Here is a 13,843-nt window from a genome sequence, read left to right as displayed (position 1 = left end):
CAGACGTTGTCATTTGCACCCTTCCCAGGCATAAATACACTTTTTGCACTGGATTTAAGCGTGTTCCCTGCTACGGGCTCTGTTATACGAGCCATCTGTGCTCTGCTGGTCATTAAACACAATGTTTGATAGGTATGTTGGAAAAATGAAATATCTACTTCCTCCTGAAGTAAGATCAACACCCGTTTTTCTAAGACCTATACTGATTAAAATCTGTCTGGATCCTGATATATGTGTAATGCTTGAACCAAAAATTCTGGAGGTACTGAACGTTATGGAAAATCCTTTCCATCTTCTGCATCAACACAATTGTGGATATAGGTAACTTCTATCTTTTTCTGTAGAATAATGTTAGAAAAATATTCTTAAATTGGAGGCTGATTTTCCTCTGAAGATCAAAAAGCAGGAGCATACACATTCAGCCAAAGAGTTATATTTATATATACATAGTCAAAGGCAGATTAACTTCTTGCAAGCAAAGTTTTTGGTTTAATTCAAATTGGAAAAATCTGGAAAATGTAGCGTGTTCTAATCAAAAGAAATGTCCATTATAATTTGAATTGAAAATAAGTAATTCTTAGGGGGTAATTGTGTTCCTCAGTATCAATCAGTTTAGAACATAGGGGCTTCTAGTCATTTTATTATACTGGCTGCAGTAACTCAGGGTTCATTTCACTCCTGCTCAGCTATCTAACATGTCAAGCACGCCTAAACTAGTCATCCCGTCTCCTCCTTCAAGAAAAACAGAGCTATGAGCAAGTCCAGAAATCAGTTCATCTCACCTGCCTTAAATACCTGTCTTAGCATCACATCCCGGGGAACTTAGCTTTCTCAGGCTTGTCTTTCTCTAAGCCAGCTTGGCCCCTACTTTATGATTCAATCAGATGCATATTTATATCAAATCAGATTGAATGCCTTTGTTACTGTACACGAGCATTAAAGGACAACTTTTGAAATGCACAAGTGAGAGTAAAATTAAGCAACAATTTCTGTATAAAGTGAAAAATGTACCAAAAATTTAAAAATGTGGCATAAAAGTTATGACAGTTGCTTCATTTTGAATGGCTTTTCCAAAAGAACTTAGAAATTTTCTCATAAAAATATAACTTGAACACATCCCAGCAATATATACGAATACATATATATAGACACTCCCATGAGATATTAGATGTTTAGCTGCTCAAGCCGCAGCTCTGAGCTACCTACCTCTCCCCAGCGTGGAGAGGCTCCAGAGCCAGCTCCTAAAACACCGTGATTGATAGCGCAGTATTTTAAGGCAGACCAAAATCAATGCCGGTTAACGTCAAACGCCACACGGCAAAGGGCTGCAGCCCGGGAGCTGATGGACAAGGCAAGGAGCTGGGGACAGGCGTCCTGTTAAAGCATCTTTGCCCCTCGGCCACAGCCGGAGGCCGCAGCATCCCTGGGAAGGTGCTGCCCATCAGCGGCATGTCGGCACTACTGCTTCGCAAACGCCACGCCACCGTCACAAAAAGCACCCCTAAAACTTTGCAGCTGCCAGTCATGTCAAAGCCCTTGGTGTATTTTGTCTTGTACCAAAAACGTCCATGTACAATGACGCAAAAAGGGCATAATACCTGTGAGAAGCTCTACAGGGTGGATCTGGAAGTATTTCACACGACATACACAATTCAGACCACAGGCGCCTCGTTTAAAAATTGAGATTTCTCTCTCACCCACTTTGATTCCCGTGCATAAAGGAGATTATCTGGAGTAGCAGAAACGAATCATGAAACCTCTAGGTCCAGACAAGGAATGTATTGGTGATGTAGGGAAGGAAGAGGTGACCCTCAGGCTCCCATCCGATAGCCCCTCAAAAGCCACAGCAGGCTCCTGGGCTGGGAGGGGGTGGCAGGGACAGACCTGCAGCACGTGGCACCAGAGAAAAGGTGAAAGCCCACGCAGAGCTGGGAGCAGGCTTTGGAAATCAAAACATGCCCCTCTGATAAAATTATGCCTCAGGTCACACAGCAGGCCAGATCAAGAGGTGCAAAGATAGGTCAGCATCTTTGGAGGCTTCAGATGCTGAACTGTTTCTCCAAGAGGTGTTGCACTAAACCTCATCGGTATTTGCTACCCACGTAAAATGTTCATTCCTGTTGCCTCTGGTGACGCTTCTGCCTATAGCCCAGGAAAGCAACAAATTCAAAGAAGAAAACCAGCAGCACCCACCTAAACAAAAAGAAAGAAATGCTTTGACAGAGTCAAGTTGATAAAAAGGTGCAAAGGGCAAGAAAAAATAAACTTCTCCATAGAAGTAGTTTCATTGGCCTGACCACCTCAGGCCCTAATAAGAAAAATCATATATAAAGTTTATCCTTTATTCTAGAATTTCCTTTATGACTCTGAAGAAAATACTCTTAAAAATAACTCGATGCTTTAAAAAAAAAATGTTGTAACCTGTTTTTTCCTCCATTTGTTAGGATAAGCTTCATTTCCAGGTGTAATAAAAGTCCTTAATACTGACTTTTATAACACACTGGAAACCCTATAGCAATATTTTGTACGTGCTAAAGAAACTAAACCTGAAATTAGAATCCCTGTGCATTTTCAGAAAAACCCAGGTTTTTTATTTTGCAGGTAATGTTTTTTCTTCCTAAAATATACAACTTCACAATCAATGAGTCACAGGATTTGCCTTGGGACAAATTAACCCCTTACACGAAATAAACCTAGTAAAACGTGATCACTGAATCAGGCTTCAGAAACATTTCTAAACTTTAAAGTCCATGACGGGAAAATAAAGCAACATTCAGTTATATTTACAGAGCCCATTTATTTCTACAAGTTAACACTGCCTACATTTAAACTTTCAAGTAACGTGGCACAATAGGAGTGGATACGTGGAACGAAACAGTTGGTGCTGAAAACTTGGCACCCACACTATGGATGTTCAGGAGGTTCTGCAGTGGGATCCCATGCACTCAGCATCCAGTACCGGGGCAGAGGGGGTCTTAGGTGCATTTCTGGAGGTTTGGTCTGATCAGAGAGAAATCCAGTTGGTGTACTCTGAAGATGCTCCACAATGACACAGGTCAAACCCTGGTGAACCGGGATGGCAGGAGGCGGCCTCAAAAGCAGAATTCTGACCCAAGTATAAATACTAATTGAACGCGTGCACTGTCAACATCAAAAGCTCTCTCAAAATGTCTGCCTAAAAAAGTTTCAAATAACACTTTAAGTTACTGTAAACAGAAAACATTTTTAAAAAATGTTTGTAAAAATGTCTTCTGTGTCTTAAATTACTTCTCTTCTACACAATCTTAAATCTCTTCTACTCCATCTTAAATTACTTCTCTTCTACGCAATCTACACTTCTACTCCCATTTCCCTGCTTCTGTGAAATTCCACCATAGAAATACAAGACAGAAAAACATGTATAATTTTAACACATTTTACTGTACATCCTTAAAATGGTAGATATTCCGGATATATACAACATATATACAATACACAGTCTCCCTTTACTGTAGTGGTCTGGCTACTAGTTGTGCTTTTCTCCCAATTTAGGAAGTTTAATGTTGCTTAGTTCCATAAAAGTTTTCATGAAACATATGACTTGCTGATAGCAAACAGCTCAAAAAGTAGTGCATTCAATATTTAAGCAATATATTCTTAACAGAGTGATAACAAACCTTAATCTTAAGGTTGAGTAGTCTTCAATTAATAATATAAAATTGAATGTCTGAGCATTAAAAAATTTCTTTATCTACAACTGTCTCTAAAAAAAGGGCAAAACTTCAGCTCAAACATCATTCTGAAGATGAATTTTGTTTGATTTTATCAGTTTTGATGGCCTTTCTCTGTTTCTGCAGGGATAAAACCGGGAAGACGACACTGGCAGAGCACCTGTTTCTTGGTGTTTCAAAGCCCAGTTAATTGGAGTGTGCTTGAATGAAAAGCCCACAGATTAGGCACATATCCCACTGAATGCAACAAGTCTGTTGTAGCTTGCCTTATACCTTATTCATAAAAAGGTATTGCATTTATTGCCGTGCCTATACAGTTTTCCCACTAGTGACTATTATTAATTTCTACCCACCGACAATGATATAAAACTTTAAAATCCAGTTTGCCTGACCGGTAACTCCAGGTCCATACGCTTCCAGACAGAAAATAGTCATACAGCAACGGAGGTCTCACTCAAATGTTTTGAGTCATTTAAAGGTGATTACTGAGCTGCTGTATTTCCTGTACGTATGTACACAAAGAAACATTGGTAAAAACAGTAATCATTTCCAGGCTGGTGGAAACTTTAACATGTATGAAATTACTGCCCCCAGGCTAAAATCTTCCTGCCCCACTGGCAGAAATATTAATTCTCAGAAGACGTTCCTATTGTCTATAGCATAACAACTCTGGAATGAAGAAAGCTTGAAGTTGCCCCCACAAACATGTGGAAACCGCTGTGCTTCTGCATCGGTGTGCTGGTGCTCCCAGCCAGCCAAAAGAAGTCAAATTGGGCTGCCAAACGGAGCGACGGGAAGAACGTTAGTAAGTAAAACTCAGCAGCTTTATCTCACCCTTTCTCTGGTGAGAGTTGGGTTCTTCAGGGACAGCAAGCAGGATACATTCTTCACAGTACACCTGACTATTACTTATACATTGCTTAAACCTGTTTTTAGTGACAAACGCAACCAAAATCCTAGTTTGACAAACCTACGGTTTTGTTAAAATATGACACTAACAAAAGAAATAGTGAAGAGATGAGTACCCTCATAGCACAAGTTCTTGCTTTCTACATATAAAACCAACCACATTAAAAAAAATTTGCAACATGGTAAAATACAGTTCTGGTAACGGACTCGCTCGGTATCCATCTCAGTTGTGACTTGTTCCTCCAGTCTGCAGAACGTTAGGTAGGGGGAGAAACCTCCCTACCCTCTTCCTCAGGTTGAAATGAAACACCAAGCCAAAAGCTGTACGTGAAGATCATGATTTCTGGTCTTCTTCTGATGGGACGACTTCCAAGAGGATTTGCAATGTTACAGTTACCCTGTCTGCAAAGATAAAAGCATACACATGGAAAATTTTGGTGGGGATGGAGAAGGCAGAAGCAGCCCGGAAAATTGTCTTAGCTGTTATACAGCCTACTTGCACATAAGATTCACAGCGGTCATATATACCGGGTGCATATATCATTTAAATGTCTAATCCAATTTTTTTTTTCTTTTAAACTATGTTTTCTTTGCCTCTGATCCAAGGCTGTGCATATACAACAAAAATGGAAGAGTATGGAGGGATAAACTTGTTCAATAAAGGTCATCGTGCATTTAACGGCTATCTTAAAGCGTGACTACTCTGCACAATTGCTCAGTTTTAACAAAGTTGCAATGTCGAAATAAAAGTCTGAAAGAGTTCAAACAAGTTAATTCAGCTGTGCCAAATTTGCCTAAGCAGAAAAAAAAAAAAAAAATAAAAATAAAAGGAAACAACGATTACAAAGCTTCACAGGTCTAAGAATGTCACACATCCAAAGCAACTTCACACTGTCTTTTTGTCACTCTGGACATTTATTTCCTTCTGGTGTTTTTGGAGGTTTTCTTTTTAGGGTACTGATTCATAAATGGCACAGTTAATTTATGTATAGAATAGTAAAAGAGCATTCTCTTATCACTCCTTTTCCTCGTCACTTTTTTTTAGTAACCCATTTTAAACAAGCAGGGCTTGTTGTAAGAGAAAGTTCTCATTTTCCTCGTCTGGCCTGACACGTCGGCATTTACACCAGTGTAAAGCGAGGAGGGTAAAACAGCGCAACTCTCAGAAGATACGAACCGAAACTACTTTCCTGCTCTCCTAAGGCAGCCTCTGCCATCTTCTGCTCTTCTCTCTGGAGGTCACCAGTTCAGCGCAAAGCCTGGTTGCCCTTAGACTATAAACTGATGGGGTCAGAAGGGCTGAGCGCCAACAGGGACTGCATTTTCCTCCCGTCTCCCTCCCCTACCCGCGGCGGGGACTTCAGAACTGGGCTGAGCGTGGCCGGGGCGAAGGGCAGGAGGAAAGCCAGCAGCGGGAAGCCAGCAGGGCTTCGCCCCTGACGTCCCACCCCTTCCAGGTTTGAGGCTGAGCAAAGCAAGAAGAACAAAACCAGACTTTCTGTCAAGCTGAGATACGGTGTAACAGCTCTTGGAAAAGGGCAGGGCAGCAGAGCAAAAGCCCGGGCGTCTTGAGAGCTGGCTGTGATTTGAATATCCTGTTCGACAACCTGGACAGAGCCACCTGCAGCAAGAGCCGGTCCTCGCTGTGGCCGGAGGCGGCGGCCACTCCTCCGTTTCCACGGGGTAGTTTTGCTCCGCGCTGGGATGAAGCCATGGAGGAGCAATCAGACAAGTTGAGGGGGCTGGGGTGCTTGCTTGGGTTTTTTAGGTTGCAATACACTCAAGATAAGACAGTTTAAAGAGTATTTTCCCAAAAAATATGTCCCAGTCTGTCTCCTGTCAGTATCTCTATATTGTCTGCTTTGAGCAGTACCCAGAGTTACACCACATAGGACAGTAAAGACGACTTACCCCCACGCACACTTTAAACCCTAGTTTTCCCTTTCAAGAGGAGAATTCACCGTAAATAGGTCCCAGGAGACAACCTTTATAAAAACCCCAGACCTGGTATCTATACAAGCACCACGTTAAGCCTGGGTGAGGAAAGAAAGCGGCAATTTACTGCATATGTATAAGACTGGCCATCAAATCTGTGACAGCAAAATGCTGAGATGATTTCCTGCAGATCCCAACACCACTAACTCAACAAAGAGGAGCAAACTGAGCGTCTGACACTATGTCCTGAGTGAGCAAGCATCATCCCCTGGTGTTTGTAAATAACCCTGAAAGAGACATTTTGTTATATAAACGGATCTCTTCTCCAGCATGAGCTCAGACGATGAAGAAAGCAGGATTCAACTTTTAAGCTCCTCGCAATTCAATCCACTGTAAAGAAATAGATGTTTTAAATATGAGTCGAAGGTTGGGATTTCAACTGAGGCAGCCCAAATGGAAGCATTCTGGTGCCGCATGCTTTTACACACCGATCTGCTTCGTGGGATTTGCTAGGCTTGATTTTTTTCATTTTCACATTAGTTCTACAAAAAGCAAGAAAGCGGAGGTCAAATGAAGCCTGTACTAGCTGAAAATTATTTTTTCCCAGCACATCTGGTGCTACAGCAAAATTTCTTTGGAAGAGGAGAGAACAAAACGTTATTCTCGCTGCAAAATACCACCCAGACCCTATTAACCCCACAGACTGTGAAGTTCCCTTTTGTTCAATACAGCAATTTGGTAAGGAGAGCGGGCAATGCAAATGCCATTAAGGGCAGTCAAAACGAACAGAACAAAGATGTTCAGCCTTGGAGAGGATTTCTTAGGTAATCCATGCGAGGGCTTTGCTACTGTAACCAGCTTGAAACCCCTTTCATAAACATATTCATCTTCGGACTGGGTCTTTTATCTTGTTAGACTGGATATTCGTTCTGGCTGTTCAACATCCCTCTCCTCTGATCCTTACAAAACCTGTTCTGAATATCCAGCCTAATCTTAGGTGGGGTTGGTCTGTGCTCATGTGCTTTTGCACCAGTGCTGTCCTTCACTTAAATAGTACGCGTTCCACGTAGGGTTTACGAGCAGCAGCCATCTCATCTCCGAAGCGCGTCTGGGTGGCTGAACGAGTCGAGCTCCGCAACGAGGTGACTTTGCAAACAGGTAAAGAGAGCCCCACGCCACCTTGCTCATGCGCCGAGCGGCGCAGAGGAAGCAGCCTGGGAATAGTCTTGTTAGCACGGCGCTATGTTCAGACTAACAGGTTTTGACTCCCGCCCGGTACTACACAAAATGCTTTGCTGAAGTCTAAGTAGATTGGAACTACCACGTTCTCCTTTGTCTAGAAAAATCAGTTATCTTCTCAAAGAAAATTACCCCGTTAATCTGGCAAAAATCTACCTCTTAAATGATGATCCCATTTTTTCATGTTGTCCCATTTACTTCATGTCTGGAATTACTCTTTCATGCCTATGTACACCTAACACATATTATTTCAAGGTTAGAATACCAAGCTTGCAGCTGCCCGATGACTTTTCTATATCTCACAGAGGTACCTTAAGTGAATTTATCCTCATTCAATGCCTTTGAAAAACGCTCTCAGGCTCATACAATGGAGCTCCCTTAACACAAAATAATTCCAGTTTAATGACTCCACACAGAAGGTTATTACTTCTTCTGAGGGATTTTTTTTTTTTTTTTAACAAGTAAATCTCCACTCTGCTCCACCCCAAAACTGTCAGCATCAGTTTTCTGTCATTACTGTTGTTAGTTTGGGAATAATAATTACAAAGCAAACAAGCTGTTTCGCCCACTGACCAGCGTCCGCTGCTTTCCCCTCCGAGCCAGTACACTGTGCCCATCCATAGGTATTACCTAGGCACCAGGCCTTCTTTCCAGGAGGAGAATTTTGGGTTAACTGAAAAGCTAGAAGATTCACCTTCATTATCTCAGCTGGCAGAAAAAGCTTCACATCTACCCAGTCTACCTTAAAGAGAATATTTTTTCTCTCACCCAAGTAATGTAGTTCAACACTGGCATCCTGTGGCCAGAGATTCAAGTAACTGTATTCCAAAACCTCCGAGACTTCACAGAAAATGCCAAAAATCTCCTGGGTTTGATAAGAAAAAATTTCCTAGTCCCTAAATGTCAAGGCTGAGAAATTATAAACAGACAAAACCCCAACTATTTAATAGAATGTCCTTTTGCATACAACTGTTTTCATTTGCACTGGAGCTTTCTACCCATTCCCAGGACACTGCAAGTAATTTATAACTTTATGGATATAAAATTAAGATGACCAGAGCGTGCTAGCCTTAAACTAACATCTTGTTCTGTAAATACATTTTGCCCTCTTGCTCCAAATAACTCTTCTCCAACACATCAGAACTTCCACAAATGCTTTCAAAAACTTTCGCGACTGGTATGAAAATGATTCCCGGTGTATTTCAGGTGTGAAATCCTACAGCCAAGTCACACAGAAGTCGTTTTTCACGAAACACAGAAACACGAGGTGTGTCAGGCACGATATATTTTGCTATCATTTTGTCAGGAGCCACCACTAAGGACAATATCCCCATACCAAGCCTGCCCGAGCCTGTCCCATTCCAAATACTCCTCAGTGGTCCACAGGCGCATGGTCTCCGCAGGGAACACCAAGCCCATCCTGTCCTCGCAACTGTGATAGCTGAGTTTCCAAACCAATTCTCCTAGGAGTGTAATACTGTCTCTATTAGCGTAGGCCAACAGCCAGGGGAGGGAGATGGGTGATTTAAAAGGAATTAGATGTTTGCAGGGAAGAGGGGGCAGGCAGGGGGAGAGGCATCCACTCATTTAAAGTCAATCACTAGCTGAAGAATAGGCTTGCTGTAAACGTATCTCATTAGTTAACGGACATTGATTGTAACCGGCAGAGCAATGCTACAGCACGCGCCGAAAAGAAACTTGCATTGTCATCCCCAGCTCAGAACAGCCGAGAGGATCGATCGGAAGGATTTCACAACACGGGGAGCCCTGAGAAATTCCCAGAGTCAGCACAAAGGAGAGGACTCCCACGGGGACTTACCGAGGAGCTTTCTGAACCACTTTGGCTTCTTGTCCCATACGATAAAGAGGTAGTATGCAGGCACTCCAGTCAGGGTTATTGCAAATCCAATCCCTGTATTCACTGGATCAGAGTAAAGTGACAGTGCAACCATGAAGAGGCAGGTGAAGGAAAACAATGCTGGAATAAATAGAGGCACCTGAAACAAAATCACACAAAGAACCATTACTTTACATCGACCTTGTTATTGAATGACCAAGGCATTTAATGTTCCATGAAAAATAAATTGGATAAAATCCAGCAGTACAGGAAAGTTCTGGAGAAATATGTGTATCTAGAACATGCACACAAAATGTCAGAGACTGCAGAAACCAAGCTACGCAGAGTGCTGTGCAGTGACTACCACAGAAGTCTTTTAATTACATGCTAAAACACTACAGTGGTTTACGTCCTTTAAAACCTAAGCGCTGTAAATAAGTTACATAGCGAAAGTCCTTTCTCTAATCTCCCAGTAGATAAGTAAGCAGCGCTAACCGCAGTAAAGATTTCCTCTTTGATAATTACCTATTAGAAAACATTTTAAAACACAACCAGGAGCTCAAGTCACCTTTTAAAACTATTAAGAACATATTGATTTCCTTCCTAAGGTAAAAATCAAAATCTAGCAGGAAGAGAGCAAATTAAATACCAATTTGAGTAGTGATAAAGATATTTGATAGCATTACGCAACTGATAGCTACTGAAAAAGCACTTTCTGACTGTATGACTGATAGCATTATCAGTGTCACTGTTGAAAGTACAAAAAATAATAATATCAGATTAATTCTCTCAATTTTCAAGAACACCACTGCAATCACTATGTTAGCACCTCTCTGAAGGAAACGCCTACAGGCATGGCTTGTGAGATGTTCGGTATAACAGAGAATTGGAGAATTCTTTGGAGATTATTCTCTTCCTTTCATGCCTTGAAGCATTACTGTTCCTTTTTTGTGCACTGTCAAAGCATTGTTTTTTTAATCAAAGCAAAATGGGTTGTGCTGTTGACCTTCTTATTTACAGATATACCTACAAGAATGCAACGGCACACATTCTTAGCTGTTCACAAAATAGGCTTCTTGGCGATATATAAATAGGGATAGATTCCTCCATTTTTTTCATGATAGACATTATCTTTCCGGATACACAATGGGACAACTTACTTTGTAAGATGTTACTTAAAATAAGGAAGAAGAACGGCAGAACCAAGGCCAAACCAGCTACTGTTCAATGGGCCAGACTATTAGCGTTTTCTTTCTGGGTTTGCAATAACTGCGTCTGCAAAGCCATTGCAAGTCCCAAGTATCATAATAATAGCACTAACAACTTATCTGCACATCAAATTGGCATGTTTGATATTGGATAGGCAATGAAATAAATATTTAATATTAACGCTTGCGCTTGACATGAATTCTGGCGGCAAAATTATTCAGGCCTTTGATAAAGGAGACATTAAATAGAGGACTGGCTCGAGATCAGGTTGGCACATGTAACCCCAATATTTGCAGTTTGAACCCTACATGACTAAACAGGACTAGAGGTATTTTCACACAGCTTGCATCGTGCTGCCTCAACGCAGCAGACAAGCAAAACCCAGCAAATACCTTCGCTTTGGCACAGCAGCTTCAGTCGCTGCCCCCCAAGCACAAGGGAAAAGGCAGGTATTATCTTTCCGAAGGGAATGCAGCTGGGGTAGCGCTGGGGACCTTGCAGGAAAACACTTGGAGACCCTTCAGTGCAAAAGACTATTTTCTATTAAATCTGTTTTTCTCGACACAGAGGTTAGCTTTCTACATCAGAAAACGCTCCTTTACTGTCTGACTGCACAATAGATAGGAGGGAGAAGGATTCATTTAAAACAGTAGAGAACGGAGGTTACCTTGAAAGGACGAGGCATATCAGGACGTTTATATCTGAGATAAATCAGCCCAGCAACTACCAGTCCAATAAAAAGCCACCTGGCAAAACTGAGGAAATTCAGGAGGCTGTAGAGATCCCCGTTGAATAACATTATCATTGTGAGAGGATGCTGCAAAAAGAAATTCAGAGCGTAAGAGGGGTTTAGTGGATTGATCTCTATTATTTTACAGCAGCGATGTCAAATTTCTCCACGGAGACAAGCAGCACAGCCTTTCGCAGAGACACCTGAGGGCCACAGACTTCAGGCCTGCCTTTGTCATGCAGTCAGCGGTGTGATTGACACCTCACTGTCCCCTGAGATCACGTTCGGTCAATACATATTTGTCCTGGGTGGCCACATGCATCTGTCCCCTCTGACCCGGACCAATACACAGGCACACAGCCCGCTGCCTCACCAAAATGCTTGAGCATCCTGGGCGCCGGTTCTCACGGGACCTGACAAATATATCAGCCCGCTGCAGTTTTACTCGCCCATCGTGGACGCAAACGACAAAAGCAGCTGATTTTGGTCACATCTGATCAGTGGAGGTTTCTAGGCATCTTGCGGAAGAAAAAAGTCTTATGGTCCCCCCAGGGCGCAACAGAGGAACTCAGCAAAGAGGGCACGGTAAGGGCTAGCTCCACGCCCTGGGATGCCAGCTGGGCACGCCGGGTTGCCTCCGGCTTGTATTTGCAGTATGCCTTGCAGGCTTGCAGGGTGTAGACTTATTGCACATCAGAAATGCAAACGTTTCTAAGCAGAGAGAAGCATTTAGCTGTCACTCAGGTGGCCACTGAACAGCAAGAAGGAGAGGGGACGCTAGAATAAATACATTTCCTCATTAACAAGCTGTTCCGAGGTACAAGGCTTCCATGAGGCGGGCAAAAGCTGATGTGTAAATTAGAGTGTTACGCCTTGGGTTAGATGGTTAGCATAGGCTACAGGGATCTATTTCAGGGTAATCTCTGGACAAAAGCAGAATATTTGTAGCTTGGATGAACTCCGCAGGGTAGCCCGCGCTTCCCGTGTGAGACACGCTATGCCCACAGTGACCCAGGCCTTGCATTCGGGGATGCAGGAACCAGTCAACTGCACTGCAGCCCTTCTTGTTCAGCGCGGGGGAAGATCCCGCAGCGACAGCCTCCTGAGGTTTATAACGAGGCAACAGGTGAAATCAACTGCAGGTGCAGTAAAACGCTGGGCTAAAGCTCTATGTAAGGAAAACTAACTTGTATTCGTTATCTAGACTCAAAGCCTCCCTCTCTGTGTCTTTTTTTTTTTTTTTTTTTTTTTTTAAAAAAAACAGTGAAGACAACATGGATTTGAACCGGAAGGATCAATATTTCAAATATAGGTCTTTGGCTTCCAACCTCTAATGACTTACAAAGTGCTTGGTTCTTTATACACAGATATTAAGCAAACTCCTTCTCTGTAAAGGTCAAAGGAAATTTTACCACTGAATTATATTCAGCAAGATTTCTTCTCTATAGACTCAGCCCCTAAAAGTTTAAGATCTCAGTTATAAGCCTGATAATGCAAGAAAAGGCCACAGACAGTAAAGAAAAAAAAATAGAGTTACAATCGGATTGCATGATTTCCTGGATTTGCTACACACATATCTACCAAATACCAGGATATACATTCCTAAGCAGATTTCTTAATTGCTAAAAATGCTTTTTTATTTAACAAGCCTCAAACATTGAATACGCTCATTTTCTCAGTTTCTCCTCAAGAGCTCTTTCCTTTCTCACAGTGTGTAAACCTTGTAGGAAAATGCTAAAATGCAGACTGTTGATGCAGAATATATCCTGTATCTACTCTAGTTGCAAGAAAGTAAAAAAAAAATATTCACAGTCTTTGAAGGAAAGCTATCTTCATATAAGAATCTGACTTTTTCAAAGGAAATCAATGCATTGCTGTAACAGGACCAGATGCAATAAGAGAAAACGTTTTTCGGAAAAAAAATAATAAATTAATACATTTTGCACATTTCATTCCTCAGAAAACAGTCAAAGCAATTTACCTGAAAGGTATGACTGCTTCAGCCCAAAGAAATAAAATGCAAAGTAAATGCTTATATAAAAGGAATTCCATTAAAACTTTTCACCATAATCACATCACCTAATTTTCAAAATTTGGATGCCTATGTGTGTGCACATATAAAATTCAACACTTCAGCTGGCACTTCAGAAGTGAGCTTATAGGCACCTATAGCAAAAAACTGATTTAAATTCCAGTACGAGCATCTGATCTTACTAGCGTACGCTCCTAGATGCTCACACGTCTTCTGCTGTGGCTAGAAGTTCCCAGAGATGC

The 13,843-nt window shown here is 41.9% G+C and overlaps 1 protein-coding gene across 11 annotated transcripts in view; it reads right to left on the bottom strand.

Moving 5' to 3' along the window:
- Positions 1-2,345: 2,345 nt before the first annotated feature.
- Positions 2,346-13,843, bottom strand: part of SLC7A11 (solute carrier family 7 member 11) — a 264,297-nt gene continuing 252,799 nt past the window's right edge. For 7 of the 11 annotated variants that reach the window (XM_054823912.1, XM_054823913.1, XM_054823911.1 and 4 more), the window contains 3 exons: positions 11,507-11,656; positions 9,613-9,790; positions 2,346-5,021 (listed from right to left, as the gene is read on the bottom strand). In XM_054823912.1, coding sequence (XP_054679887.1) covers positions 4,954-5,021; positions 9,613-9,790; positions 11,507-11,656 — 396 coding nt within the window. In that variant the 3' untranslated portion in view covers positions 2,346-4,953. The remainder of the gene's footprint in view (positions 5,022-9,612; positions 9,791-11,506; positions 11,657-13,843) is intronic. The other 4 variants (XM_054823917.1, XM_054823918.1, XM_054823919.1 and 1 more) reach the window with 1 other exon arrangement.

This window comes from Grus americana, chromosome 4 (assembly GCF_028858705.1).
Source record: "Grus americana isolate bGruAme1 chromosome 4, bGruAme1.mat, whole genome shotgun sequence".
Taxonomy (NCBI): domain Eukaryota; kingdom Metazoa; phylum Chordata; class Aves; order Gruiformes; family Gruidae; genus Grus; species Grus americana.
Note: the sequence above shows the minus strand (reverse complement) of the source record. Positions and strands in the feature narration are given on the sequence as shown.